This window comes from Gymnogyps californianus, chromosome Z (assembly GCF_018139145.2).
Source record: "Gymnogyps californianus isolate 813 chromosome Z, ASM1813914v2, whole genome shotgun sequence".
Lineage (NCBI taxonomy): Eukaryota > Metazoa > Chordata > Aves > Accipitriformes > Cathartidae > Gymnogyps > Gymnogyps californianus.
The window spans coordinates 7,540,614-7,556,425 of NC_059500.1; the positions used below are offsets into that span (position 1 = coordinate 7,540,614).

General features: G+C 37.3%; 1 protein-coding gene across 2 annotated transcripts in view; it reads right to left on the minus strand.

Moving 5' to 3' along the window:
* MSH3 (mutS homolog 3) overlaps positions 1–15,812 on the minus strand; it is a 117,697-nt gene that overhangs the window by 23,203 nt on the left and 78,682 nt on the right. For both annotated transcript variants that reach the window (XM_050913414.1, XM_050913415.1), the window contains exons 16-20: positions 13,837–13,901; positions 12,341–12,457; positions 10,299–10,406; positions 6,594–6,708; positions 3,145–3,302 (exon numbers count right to left, since the gene is read on the minus strand). In XM_050913414.1, the coding sequence (XP_050769371.1) occupies positions 3,145–3,302; positions 6,594–6,708; positions 10,299–10,406; positions 12,341–12,457; positions 13,837–13,901 (563 nt within the window). The remainder of the gene's footprint in view (positions 1–3,144; positions 3,303–6,593; positions 6,709–10,298; positions 10,407–12,340; positions 12,458–13,836; positions 13,902–15,812) is intronic.

Below are 15,812 nucleotides of genomic sequence, written 5' to 3' on the forward strand. Positions count from 1 at the left end.
CCTCTAAAGCATCCCTCACAGCAGGGATGCTATGCTAATAGCAGCATCTAGAAAACAACACACCATGGCAGTGATGAAAATAGCTTGGAAGCTGACATCTTCCCATGCAATGTTTTTAAGATTAAAAATATACCAAAGTTATCAACAAAAAAAATCCCATTTTCCAGCAAGACACTTGGGGCCTGGGGTGGCAGTGCAGAAAGGAGGTCTGCATAGCTGTTATCCTATTAAAAAAAAAAAAAACACCAACCAAAAAAAACCCCAAACAAAAACAACCTCCAAAACAAGACACAGAAGAAGAAAACAAAAACAAAAAAGCAAAACTGGGGGCGAGTTAACAGAAAATCTCTGATATCTTCAACCTCATTCCCTACCAGAAGAGAGTTCTTGGCAAAAGCTGAGGCTTTAGAAATGTATGTTCACCCAGACAGATCATTAAAGAAACAATGTAGGACATATGTGGCAGCTAAATTTATTGTTTCTCTCTTCCAACCAGGCATTGAAAACTATTACAAGGACAACTTCCTAGGGCTAAGAAACACCCTGAATATAACACCACATTAACCTGGCCTGACAGACTTACATACTTTAAGACCTTTCCCAGAACCCTGGGGGGGCGGGGAAAAACCCACAACCCAAAAAAACCAAACAAACCAAAACAGAGGTGACTACTTCCTGGACAGTCTCTGTACACTTTGAGCCTCTGAGTTGCAGAATCTGGTAAATTGGTAAATTACTCCTTTTCTTGTTGCAGAGGGTGAAGTTAATGATTTGAAGAAGGTGAAAATGAAGCAGGAGTTAGGCAAAGACCAGACTGGGCAGTAAAGACCACTTTGTGGCTACTGACAATCAAATACAGCAGGACAGAAAAGAGCACTGACAACTCACCTACTTGGGGAGCATGGATGTCGTTACTTGGATATGTAGAGCAAGGAAAGCCCCCATGCCCACAGGCTGAAGCAAAATCATTATGCAAGTACTGTCCTAAACCTTTGTACTGGAAGGAAAGCTACAACTGGGTCAAGATCTAACATCCTGGAAGTACATAGCAAATGGCCAATGCCTGTCCTAACAGTACAATCGATTCCCTTAAATTACACTATACAGAAGACAGACGTTTAAACAGCTGCACAGACAAGCAGTTCCACTGATAATCTTTTACAAACTGAAGTGACCATCCGGGATTTCTGAAAGAATGCAATACATAAACTCAGGTTTTTTTGCTTCCTGTTAACCTTCTAACTAATGCATGACTATTTCTAGCTCAATAATATATTTTCAATTTATTCTTGATTAATATTGAGCCAATTAGTTTACTTTTAATTGCCAGTGCAACGACAAGAATTTAAGTAATTCTTTAGTATATTCATCTGGTGTTTGACACATTTCACATTAAATGAAGAATGGCATATCCAGCTGAGCTTCCAAAGCTAATTTAGACCCAGGGCAGGGGGACACGACAGGACGGGGCGGGGGGGGGGGGAGGGACAACACAGGGGTAATCAATCCCCTGAGTTAGAATGTGACTGGGCTCCAAATTAAATGGTCTGAAACCTCACAGCCAGTAAGTAACACACTCTAGGTCTGTTTGGCTTGAAATCTAAAAGCATAAGTTTTACCTTCAAGCACACTACCTTATCAGAACAGATGTGAAAAATACCTATAACGTAGAGAAAAGCTAAGTGGAATCAGAGAAATACACTGGTGAACAGGTGGAACTCGGATATATTCATTTCTAGGTTTTCACACTGTAGAGGCCAAAACCCAACTTGTTCACTTTCTGGTGGGCACAAAACAAAATGGCACTCCCACTGACTGTGTCACATTTCTTAATTTTTCTGCAGAAATAATCCTGTTGCAATGACAGTCGAATAAAAGTAGAGGAAAGTGGATACTGAGCTTAAGAGTAACAGACTTCTGTGCGTATGGTCAGAAATTAAGTCAGTGTGAACACACATAAAGTACTCTTAAGTTCACCTACAAAACACAGAGGAAGACAAAAATAATCTTCAAATCATTAGTAACGTTGTAATGTTTTTTCTGTGAAGTAAATCAGATCTTGTGTATCTTCATGTGCCCTCAAGAAATGCTCATCCAATCAACCAGTCAATTACTTTCAACACAAGGTAGGGAAAAAAGTTAACCATTTTGAATTTTCAGTTCCAATTAATTTTGGAAAGATAATACAAATTGTTTTCTAATTTGTTCAACTGCTTGGCACCAAAGTGCATCAAAGCGCAATTTCATTCATTTTTGTCATGACACAGTGAGGCATAAAAACACAACATCTTTATATGATGAAGCAATCCCAGATGAGCAGTATTTCAGATTCTCTGTTAAAAGTTAACTCTGAAATGCACACTGCCATCACAGAACTAGAATTTCAGGAAAGATAATTATAACACAGATACATGACTGTTGTGAAACTTATAACCATAAGTAATTATCCATCTCAAATACTATCAGTAACACAGAACTTGTGATTAAAAAATAGATTAAAGAAAAAGGGGAAAAACCAGCTGGATAATCCTTGGTGATACTAGATTATAAAATGTAAAAGTTTTGACTGTACTGATAATCTTTAAAAATTACTCAGCACTATCTTAAAAATGAGACTGAGTGAAATGAACTGCCATTATTCATTCTTTAAAAGACATCAAGTAAAGTGTGTTCAAGACTGATAGTACAGGAAGGATAGTAAGCATAGAATATATGCAGCCCCAAGTTCTCAGTCTCAAATATTGCAAGTGTATACAACTGCGCTGCACAGCAGAAACCGTGACATGATTTTTAGAGGTCACAGCATTCATTTTAGGGGAAACATCATTTGGCTATCACCCAGCAGAATAAATTTGGCTGAGATGTCCATTCAGGCAGATGAAGTTAGATATGTGGATCTTAATCAAGGCAGACACATTAACATTCTTATCCTCTAAAGATTAAAAGATTCCAGAACAAGTACGATAGCTTACCAGAAAATCAGAATCAAAACCTAACAACGAATGCATGTATTGAAAAAGGAAACTTCAGGTATACATTCTAAAGTTATAAATGAAAAATGAAATTATACTTTGATACACACACACACACACCCCCTGCCACAATAATGTTTCCATAAACACACAACAAGTTTTGAAAGATTACCTGGTAAAAATACCATCCACGACACCAATTGTTGACTCCTCTGCGGGAACATAAGAACCAATCTGTGCCATGACTGTGATCAAGGCAACTTGCTTTATATAGGAGCTCTTTCCTCCCATGTTGGGTCCAGTTATTATCATGACCCTTTCACCATCTCCCTGGAAACATAAAACAGCAGTCAAATATATTGTCCTGCACATCATGCATTTATAAGAAAGTCTGGTGTGTATACGTGCTTAGAGGGATATAGGAGAAGTCCTCGGGATTAAATATTCTGTTTCTAGGTGAACAGCTTGCTTCATTCTTGGAGTTCATCGCATTCACTTTTCAAGATATTATGAAGTCTCAGATAGATAAATCTTCCTAAGACCTCTCCAGGGTGGTGAGAGAGAAACACCACAATCAACTTTCATTACTCTTGAGCAAAATGGACAGAGTGAGGGGGAACCTTCCCTTTCTCCATCAAGGAGCCAAGAAAGCACTCCAAGAACTTTCTGTGCAATCTTCTTTGGAGAAAGGGAGAAACTCGTCAGCTTTCAGGATAGCCAGTGCTGTCCTAATCTGGTTGTGATCTGGATTCCTCTCCAGTTAGAGTTCTCATTGCCAAATGGGGAGAAGATCTGGCAGACAGAGACCTGACCTAGCTTTTACACCCATTGATAATGGCTTACCTTGCTACAACACACGCACGTTCAGACTGGCTACAACAAGAAATCAAGACGTTGCCAAGTTTGGCAATACTTGACTGCAACACAGATATTGTGAGCAGACTGTATCCAATCTCTGACTGATGACTGTATCTAACTACTGAAATCCTATGGAAAATGAAATCAGATGCAAGAGCTCATCTCAGCTGTAAGACTCCCTACAGACAAAGACAATTGCTAATATAAAATTAAAACTCATCACTGAATCTATAAAGCTTTCTCATAGCCTGAATCAAGACTAGGAAATTAAGTTATGCAAGGACTTCAGACAACTAGACTTTTCCTTTCTACTGGGTATATACAATGAAATCCAACAACTGATGAACTAACCAAAAGCCAGCATATTCCATTGCCCCATGGGAGGGTCATGGAAGAAAGGACAAGCTATGCATAATGAACATTAGCCACGCCACTTAGGAAATTTGGAACTGATCAGGCACTGTGACAACAACAACAACAAAAAATCTCCACAGAATAAACCTCATGATCTTTACAGATTCATTTTTTGATCAGGCTTTCATTCTGGTAATAGGGAGGCAAATAAAATTCAGATAGGACTGTCACTTATGTCATAATCCAGATCATACAGAAGATACATGCAATCAGTATTTATTATATGTAAAATGCTGTTTAGCTTTTGCGAAGAAAACCCCATCCATAAGGAAGTCACAGTAAAGTCAAAACCCAGAAAATGTCATTATTAGGAATAAAGGATGGATGTAATAAAATGAATATGACTATACGGGAACAAAATTAATAACATTCTAGTCTCCAAGGTACAGTTTCACTACTGCTACTAAAACATCAGGGCCACCATTTGGCTCAACACAACAGAATTTATAGATACTTAAAACCAGAATGAGTTCATCTGTTAAAATCCACAAATTTCTTGCATGTGTTTGGTATCCCTCCAGCATCCCTCCAACCATGTTGTGAGACTGGTGGCTGGTTTGCAAAGCCAGCTTTCAGAAAGGACATATGCTGTAGCATCAGACCAGAGAACCCATCTGCCCTTACAACTACTTGCAACCATAAGCTAATATCTTATTGGAATTTAGGGCTGAAGTTAAAAGTACTAAAAGAATCCATGAATATTTGGGGAGGAGAGGGGGAATGGAAGAATAAGATGTTTATTTCAGGGTGCTGCAAGAAAGCTTTTCCTAAAGTTAGATATTTGACAACATTTCACCTGACAACATGACAGGAGATGCATTTTCCTACTGATTCAAACACATCAGTTTAAAACTAAAGGCATTTTAATAAACTGGGTTCCCACCCACCTCTCTCAAAAAAGAGAGAACTCAAATCAACAGTAGAGGCAAGAGCGATTCTACCATGATCACTTGATTTTGCAACACTCAGTATTTAGAAAGCCAACATAAGAGTGGGACTAACAGGGGAAAGTGCATGATGGTTACTGAATGAAATGCTGAATTTTTTGTAAATGCCATCTGTCACTTGTTTGGAGTTGACAAATAATTTTGAAAACATTCCCTGAAGTATTGCAGAATATCTATATCATTGTTCAGTATAGAACAGCATTTAAAAATATTTCCTAAGAAATACATACAAATTTGAATAGCGTTTATCACAGCAACGCTACACGCTGACATCTGTTTTGTACCTTTTCTATATTTACTGTATGAAAAGGCAGTTATGTATTCAGAGTTAAGATGCAAGCATATCTTTTATATCCATTAAGAACAAACATGTATTTCAAAAAAATACATAGGTAAATATTTCACAAAAAATGTCAAAAGGACATGTAATTTAAGAGACAGACTTTAGCTTTTCAGGAAAAAAAGAAGAAGGAAGCAATCTAAAATATGCTTATCACAAACAGATATCTGAAATAAAAATACGGCAATGTTTCCTACCTATGGTAATTGCATATTTATAGCAATTTTAGGTAATTTAGGTCATACAATTTAGGCAACATTGCATAGAAAACATTAAGTAGCAGTTCCCCCATTTTCTTTGACAACAATATCAAGCAAGCAATAGTCTTACTACTTCTCAACATCATTCTCTGTTGCAGAAAACAACAGCCAAAAGGAGTAACGGGTACCTACACCCTGCCAGCTACACCTTGCAGGGGGCGATCTTTATCATATGTTAATACGAAAGGCTTCTTGCAACTAATGTGCAGTCTACAGAGTGTGTACTTGATACTACGTAGTGAAGAGTCAGAGCTCCAAGTCTGCTTTCTGAGATTAAGAAATGCTGTATGAAATTAATACTTCCAGAAAGAAAGGAAAACACACAGCAGAGAAATACCTAAAAAAAATCTGAGCTACCTTAGAATTAATTTGGAAAACTGAGCCTGTAACATGTTACACTGAAACTTAAGTTGTTGCTATTTTGTATTAAAAAACTCCACGAATTTGAGATAAAGTCATGACAAAATGCAGACTCCTTCTGATGATGCTGTTAAGAAAACTGTAATTATTCATTTGTTTTTCAAAAATAACCATTTAAAACTTTCATTTTCCTAATATTGAGATCACCTTTCTTTTCTTTATGCCATTAAGAGTGAATAAGGTTGTAAAGAGAGTGTCTGGCTGCAAGATATCAGAAAAAGAACAAAACAGATGTGGTCACGTCTAGCAATATCTCTCTGAAACGCAACCAAGCAGACAGTTGTATGATTAAGTTATTTATTTTAACTTCCTGGCCAAGAAGCAAATCCCAGATTCCTTCCCTTGAATGATTTTGAAGCTCAAACAGTATCTCAGTACTTACTGAAAGGTTAGTGGTATTTGGAACATACTGATCCTGTTCTCCCAGTAGTACATCAATCACAGGGTGCCTTCCATTTTTTATAATTATTTCTCGCCGATTATCTTGCACAGTTGGTCTGCAAAAAGGAAGAGACATTAATTTCAACGTTTATTGTAACCCATTATTTAGAACTACCGTAACTAAAGCCTAAAGGAGGATCATCTATGATGCAGATTTTTATGAAAAAAATACAAATGACAAAAATGAATTATTGCTATGAAATATTTCTAAACACTTCCTTGGTTTCATTCAGTTATAAAAAAATACTAGCAGATTGGATAAAGAAATTTTAGAGTTTTTTCTTCATTTTTTCATTACCTAGGGAATGTTTTCAGTCATTTATGTGTATTCTAAAAAACTATTAAGAACTACAAAAAGAACAAGCTATAGTAAAACCCCCAAACTGGAGGACAGTCTGCTTTCTTCCCACCACTGCACCAACTTCTGCAAAATACCGCCTTTTGCAGATACGTTTCATATTCTCAGAATGATCTTGCTGATGAACTGGTCCAGCCTGTTACTGCATTAAGTCCTAACTGGAGCATGGGGAGTAAAGAAAATTGTCCAGCTACGTATATTATGACTGATAACACATTAAATGATACAAATCAAAGACTACAGTATGACAGAGCTGTAACTCTCCTATAAACATCAGCAGCTCTCAAAATCTGACAGCAACTCCTAAACATGTTTAAGAGTCAAACAACTATCTACAGAAAAAGCTTACTAGTTGAAACACTGAAATGACAGTATCTTTTCAGAAATTAATATGCAAACCAGATCAATACTACTTACTTTTTTCCTCATATCTCCAACCATGTAAAAAGAAGCTTTGTCTCAAATGCTTCCACCTTAGCTACAAACCTGTCTACTTGTCTACCAATATAACGTGTAATTCTACGTTACGTAGCTCCATGCCTGAAGAGCTCCATCTCCAAGAGCTGCATGTTCTTCACAGAACAAAAATGCAAAAGAAGCATGTTCCACTGAATTATGACTATGATTTATTTTTGTCCTCTGCAACCTAGGTTTACTTTTTCATCGTAAACTGAAGTGCAGAATTCAATGGAGAGGTAAATCTGGTTTCACGTTGCAGCAACATTTTCCTATACTAAAAGTACAATCACTCTGAAATAAGAGCAGTAACTTAGGAAAGTGGCAGCAGCTGAGAAAAAGAGAATACTGGAATAAAGCCACAGAATTTTTTGACTGGAAATTAACTAACACTTTGGGTGGACTTTAGAGGGAAGACAAGATGTTGGGAGTGTGATTTTTCTTGGGTTGAAGAAAGATGATGCAATTTGAAAGGAAAATGGAGATAAAATAAATGGCATATTAGGAACACAAAGCACTAGGGAAAGAGGTGCAAGCTAATAACAGTGTGGATTTTTAGCATAAAGATTATTTCCAGCAGTTGTATAGCTGAGATGAAACCAATACAGAGTCTTCAGCCTTGGGGACACAGAAAGGAAATTTCACCCTCCACTTGCTGGATAGGTTCATTGTTTGGACCTGTAATGTGATGGTCTTGAAAAGGGAGGAGCACATACCTAGAAGCACTTCCTCCTGCACCTCTCCACTTTGCATTCAAGAGAGGGAGATGACAGCTAAATGATCCATTTGCCATTTTATAGTTCTACTCCCGTCTTTGGAAATAATTCCCTTTTTTTAACTGCTCAAGCCTCCTCCCACTTAACCGTGAGACAGGATGTGGTTTCAGGATGCCATGAGCCTTACTGACTGCCTGTTGTGGTTTCAGACAATGGCGCCTGCAGAAGTAGGGCCTTAGCCACAGTCAATCAAAATGTCTTCCTTGCCCTGTGTTCCTACAATCAGACAATCATGTGTCATGCGGTAAGAGGGAAGGGGGTGGGGGAAGAAAAAAAAAAAAAGTAAATTGCTCTAGAATGCATAACGTCCTTTAGTCATGTACTACCTTTTCAACAGCATTCCTTAAAAACTCAAACAAATTCACAGTCTGTAGAGTGGATGCTCAAACAGCAGATTATGATCTCTGGACTACCTACAGCATCATCTTTAGGTATCTAACTCTGCTGCTTGAGAGCCCTGACGTTGTACATCATCCATGTAAAGGATGAGTCTCCCAACACAGGGATCCTGAGACACCTTGGAACTGTAAAGAGGTGCTTTCCTCTCTCCAACAACTGTGTGGAGCACCTGTGCTCCTGACTTCACAACTCATTTACATGCCTCAGGTAGGGTGATATGAAACAATCCTCACTTAATCAAAAAACATTCCTCTGAAATACCTAAATTAGTTACTATGAAAGTCCCATCTTCCCTTCAGTAGCCCTCCAAAATTAATTATTGACATCATCTCTGCAGCTGAAGTTTCACTGAGAAGTCTCCTTCCTGCCAGTTTATAAGCTCTAAGCCAGTCTTTAAAATTCAGTGAATTATTTAAACTCTGCACAGTGAATTAATCAGATTTCAGTTTGTTTTCTCATCTGAGTATACAGAAATAAGTGAGCAATTACTTTCAAAGAGATTTTGACAGAGGCACACAAGATCCCAAGAGTCCAGAAGTGATCAATATTATCTTTAATGCTGTATAAAAGCAGAAGCATATGTAAGTTGATTTCCCTTCATCCACACACATTTAATACATGATTTGCTGTATTTCCACAGGTCTCAAATGTTACTAATTCGTATGGTTATTCCTAAGCAATTGTCCAAGCACTTGCAGCACAGCCCCACAATGACAACATTTAAAAAGTTACACACAGCACTTTTCAAAAGCGAGTATGTGGACTGTCTGGCAGAGGGAATGGCTGAGGACTGGAAACCAACATGCCTTGCAGGAGTGTCTAGAGCAAACCTCAAAAACAGTAAGTGCTGGCCTCTAGGACAGCACTGAGCAAACTGAAGCAATGGCTCAGTGAGTGTCCAGTGCCTCTGGGGACAGAGACCTCATGCTATGGAAGAAGGCACCCCAGTGAGACTGTCTCTGTGTGGGTGCAAGAGATGTGGGCTCGTGAGGGGAAAGAAGACCCAAGTTGCAAGGGTGTACATGCTCAGGAGCCAGCTCTGGACCAACCTCTGGCAAAGCAGGACTTGAGGGTTCATGTCTCCCCACCACAAAGGGCAAGGGGGACAGCCTTGGCACCACCAGAGTCCCAGGCTGCGGTGCCTGGTGTGCCTGTGTGGGTCTTGGGCAGAGGGAGGTGCACAGCTCACCAGATCTAACACATGATCCTAGGTGAGGCATCATCACTGCTCTGGAAGCTGGCACTAATATTTACCTATTATTTACCTGACACACATCTTTGAAACATACCTCATACACCTTAGAATCTTAGATATTAGAAAGACATTATAAATTCAGACCTTGCTGAGAAAATAAAAAACATAGGAGGAAAAAAAATTTGCATGCAAAGTCCAACATATATTTATATATATGTGAGATATCACCTACTAGACTCAGGTCAAACAAGACAAACATAAGATGTCAAATTTGAACTGCAATGTTTACAGATCTGCATTAAGCCCAGAAGTGTTGCTTTGCAAAATCAGATTAAGTTGAAACTATTGTAAACAATTTTAATAATGCATTTTACTGTAGTACACGTATTAAAATCAAATTTATTTCAAATGCTCTCTTATAATTCCCTATAAAATCCTAAATAAAAATTAAAAATTGATTACCTGCAGTAGTCTCCTTGTTTAGCCACCTGGGCCAATGAGAACAGACAGTCGACAGTTGCTAGGTGACCAATCGCTTTAGACACAGGGTGATAATGTTCACTGAAATGGCTAGACCAAAACAAAGAAAAATAACAAGAGGAAGAAAAGAGAAGAAAGAAATTTCATACAGATACAAATGTATTGTCAAAATATACCCCATGCATGCTTCTCACAGGGCTCCTATGGTCTTTAAATTACTCTGAATTCAAATCTCGCAGCAGTGTATTAAGTTACAGTATGAGGACACAATCTTAATCAAGACGGATTTCATGCTCCTGTTATAACAGTGAATTATTTTTAAGCACAAAAAAGCAGGCAAAATGAAATTCATTAGATAGCATATAAAGGGTCTGCAGTTGATCCCTGCTGCCTAAATGAGGTCTGTAAAAATGCCACTGTTTATCACAGCGGCAACTGAATCCCAACTGCCAATTCAGTTCAACCATAAGTTACAATCAAAAAAAGTAAACTAAAAGTGCCTGAACACAGGAGTTGTCTACAATTTCAATAAAGTATGGTATCTACAACAGAAAATTCAAGAATTCATTTTCCATTTATGGTATTGCTTCCCCCGGTACAATAATGACGTTATGAGGAGAACACAGTTTTCAGTAGAGTTCATTCTCGTAGTCCTCAAGAATTTCTTTTTTTCCTCTCCTAGTCTCAAAGACACAACATAGAATATAAAACCAGTAGGGGAGCAACATTTAATAAATAAATAAATAAATGCAGGGGTGGGGAAGAAGAGCACTCTCCTACACACAGGTCTTTCCTTGTTGCATGGTGCTATCATACAACACTATTGAAAACAGCAAAGTGAACATGCAAAGCAGCAGATCTAAGTGAAGAAAGGTTAAAATAGGTCTACTGAAACTTATGTGGCTAATATAGTGACAATAAATTATTTAACAGAACGATTTTTATAGTATTGCAAAGGCAACACATCTGGAGAAGAGTGAATTGGAATGTTTTTCTAGTTTCTACCAAATTTACAGAATTGCTGGGTTCCTACTAGAAGGCAAACTTTAGCATCAGTTATGTCCAGTGAGACAACTTCAGAAGGAACTTAAGTTTTTGCAGCAGGGAAAAAACCACAAGTGAAAGTGAGCTAATTATCATTGCATGACACGAGGGACAATTTCAGTGGGTCTGTTATTCGTGGAAGTAAAAAAATAATTGATAACCAGACACCTGAAAAAGTAAAGGTATTCAGAAGTTTGAGAAATATTTTTTAAACTCCCATTTTAAAGATCCTTTCACTAAATAGTCAAATAACTCCATTCAAAACTCTGATCTGAGACAAACATATCTTACATGCCAGTTATGAGGGACAATAACACTCCCAATTACTATCTAGCAAACAGACTCACAGTCAGTTGCAGGGTTAGCATACAAAATACAGGGCTATGGAGAATCACACTCACTCAAGTGACTGCCCAAACACCCTGAACATTCCTAACTCAAAACCTGTAAGTAACACTGCAATTGTACTTAATTTATTATTTTTTTTTTTTTTAGTAACGGCACACTTAACAGCAAAGCCATACTCTATTTCAATTATTATTAAAAGTGAATCTGGTTAGCTTGTATAATAAATTATTTTTTCACTTCACTTACATTTTACTTCAATAATAAAAACTACTACATTCAGTTTCACTCATTTACAGTCAGTCATACTTTCAGGTTCTTAATGCTGTGATATTAGTTTTCAAATTTTGAGAGCCACTTTATATATTTAATAGTGTCTTTTCATCAGAATTTTAAAATCTAGAGACATCACTGCTGGTCACAGGACTCAGTCTGCAAAGGTCTTGCCTTCAAATGCTTTAAACTGAAGAAGAATATTTTAATCGACTATCTTTAAAGTTGTTGTGGGCAACAATTGAATTATCAAGTTGTTTGGGTTTTTTTTAAGATAAACGTCTTTTTTTTCCTCTTCTTACAGCAAAAATAAAATAAAATAAAATACAATGATAAAAACTGACTCTATTTTGTAAACTCACTCTAAAAATTTTAGCCATTCAGCACTGCAGTCAAGGACTAGCTGCTCGCGGAGCTGATTCAGATGTCTGTAATTTTCTAGAATAAAAGGAGAGTGGAAACGGCTGACAGCTTTTGTGCTGGAAGAGAGAGAAAAGCCAAATAGGAAATCGAGGTTACTAAGCAATCAGTTACACCATCTACATGCAAAATTGGACTAGTTTTCTTACTCTGTGAGCCTTGAAAACGGGTGTTTAAAAAAAATGTTCTTTTATTGTGGTACCAAACTCTATTGATTCCAATGATCTTTATTGTAAATAAAGTGATCGGTTACGGCACCACTGCCCACTCAGAAGGTTTTTGAAATGTTTTTCACAATGTAGCATACATCACTGAAGTTTATATATTTCACAAAATTCTGTTCAGCAATACACTGCACACATGGATCACTTTTCTGTGACTGATTGCATATACAATAAATTCCAAGAAAAAATTGCACTTTAAAGAGGAAAACTTCGTGATAAGCTTGAAATAAACTTAGTAAATACAGACTGTCTTGCTAGTTTCCATTTGGGGCACTTGCTATTTATTTATGTATTTTCATTAAGGACTCATTTTGGCATTCCCAGGCATTCTTTTACAAAATCCAGATCAGCTGTAATTTGTTCTTCATCATCTTAATTCTGTCTAATCTGTGCACTTTTAATACTGAATTCTTGCATAAGTGAACAGAAGATCACTTCAGAGTTCACCTTCATTATGCCTATTTCTGGTGCAAGATGTCTGTGCTCACACGTTATACACTGGACCTTATAGAGAATTCAGCATTTACTTGGACTCTACACATTATAACATTAAGGTATTCAACCTGTTTAAATAATAAAACAAATGACTGAAAAGAAAAAAGCCAACTAGATAATTCAGTCCATCTCTGTTTCACCTACTGGAGAAAGTATCCAAAACTATCTAAAATCATGCTTACATAACACTAAGTACCAAAGCAAGCAAAGCTTGTCTGTATGAATAAGTAAAATGACATTTTAAATACACTGAGTTTATTGAGATGCACAAACAGGTATTTGCACAGCTACCTTTACCCTTCTGAATAAAATAAGAACAAACAAAATTTTATGAAAGAATTGCATGTACAAACTACAAGAACAACTGAATCAAGACCATAGTTTTAACACCAGTACATGTACTATGAAAGATTAAGCAAATAATACCGTGCACTAAGGATCTACCATGTAAAACCAAATGTTTTACGAACTCGATTTTTTTCAGTTTCGTTTTGTTTGCTTTTAAGCAAAACTTATTATATAAGTTAATATATAAATTAACAATTATTAAGCAATAAATTAACACAACAATTTTGCTTGGTTGGTTTTCAGCTTAAAAAAAAACAAACACAAACACATGGAGCAATGAGAATGTGTACGTAATTAATTGAAATACCAAAATACCACTTTTTTTTTCTTATACATTAACATAGAACAAACTTCAAAGACATTTTACATACCTACTAACCATAACCCAGTCAGATGGCACAGATGATTTATGGGAATTCTTGACTTCTATCATAAACTAAAATAAACAGAAATGTAGTATTACACATCATGGGAAGTTAGGAAGACTACAGAACCATAATCATCATATATTAAGAAATCTGCATGCAACAGAGGAAAACCATATTCAGCCTGAAGACATGGAGCAGACCAGAAGCGAATGTTCTTTTTCTCCCAGAAATGAGGGTTATGACATACATTTTCTGCCAAAAAAGCAAATCCTATCCTGAGCTGTTCCTGTGCCCTACCATGTTGCTGCCCCATCTCTGCCGTTCTATTCCTCCATCCACTAACACGCTCTCCTCACCTCCCTCTTATCAAGCCAAAACCAGACTAAAGCTAGCAAGTCTTGCTTACCTGATCCTGACCAGGCCTTGTAGAGAATTCAGCATTTACATGAACGCTACACTAGATACCACCTGTACTGAGGCCACTCCTTATCAGCAAGATGTGTCTTCCTGCCTAGGGATCAGTGATTCATACTGAGCCATAGTTACCTACAGCATTTCACAGACAAGAGCTCAAAATCTCAAATGCTAGCACTGTATCTACAGTACCTTGCTTCAAGTTTGGATCAACTCAGGGTCAGAAAGGGAAGGAATAGGGGAAACCAGCAGTAATGGCAAGAGAGGCTCAGTGCAGTGAAATTTACACTATGTGTTTATTGCAGTATTTTGTATGATTCATGTTCGTTATCTTTATAACACTAGCCTGAGGTCCTAGACGTCAAAGAATTGAGGCATTTTCAAATAAAATAATTCAGCTGGAAAATTAGTTTCTAGCAGAGATTAGATTAACCCAGAATCTGATCACCTTTACAGAAAACCACGAGGCTCTCATCTGACAAAGCTTTTCCATTACTGCTAGTATGATTTAGATAAAAACTTCCACACCTCACCAGAATAGCCAGCAATCACCTTCAAGTACAAACAAGAATAATCCTAACATGAACACAAGACTCCAGCAAGGACATAGTGCACTAGTTCTTAATTCACCTAAGACACTTTTAAAATATTTGGTACTATAGAAACCCTGAAATTGCATAATACACATGAGATAAAAAGACTGAAAATGGGTAGAAGAGGGCATCTGCAAAGATTTGAAAATGAGCCAACTGCTGCTGCCACTAGTGGTGTTGTTGATGTGCTGGTATTACAGTTTTTTCCTGAAGTTCATCTCAAAACAATTAAACATGCTGTGTTTACAAAAGGAAGACAGAAAATAGTACCACATTTGTGTCTATGCTGGATGCCTAACTGAACTCAAAACAGCCTAAATTAACACAGCCAGTTCAACTGCCTGGTTTGTTTGTGTGGCTAGTGAGAAATAAGCAGAGAGGTTGCAATCTTCTTCAAAACAACAACAACATTTGCTTTTTCATCCTTTAATTTGTAGCCCTATTAGATAAATAATTGCACTATTAAACAAACTGGGACCAAAGCACTGCTTATGCAATGCAAGAAGCAAATATTTGGCAAATGTAGCAATTTCTCTCTAAGTCCTGCCTGAAACAAATAGCAATGCTATCGCTATCTGGACAGCTTTCTGTCCTGTTTAGTGCACACTACAAATTACATTAAAGGTCTGGAAACAAAAGATAAGATAGATATGCGTGTAACCTCATATTTTGGAAAAGGTGTGTGTCAACTGGATCTTCATCAGAACTCTAACAGGAACTTAACAAATGTAAGTTAACAAACTGTGGGCTGACTCTGAAAATCTAACCATGTATTCATAATCATGGGTTTGGGGGCACACACGAAGGAGAAAATAGTTTGACTTACTATTTTTTTTCTCCAAGGCGGCCTGTTTCCTGAACAGATGTTCAGAGTAGGGAGATACATAAAAAAAGTTTCCTGGCAGCTTGTCTCTCTTCCAGAACTAGCAAACCATAAACCTGCTTCTGCCCAGGTCTGTTGTGAAGAAGTGT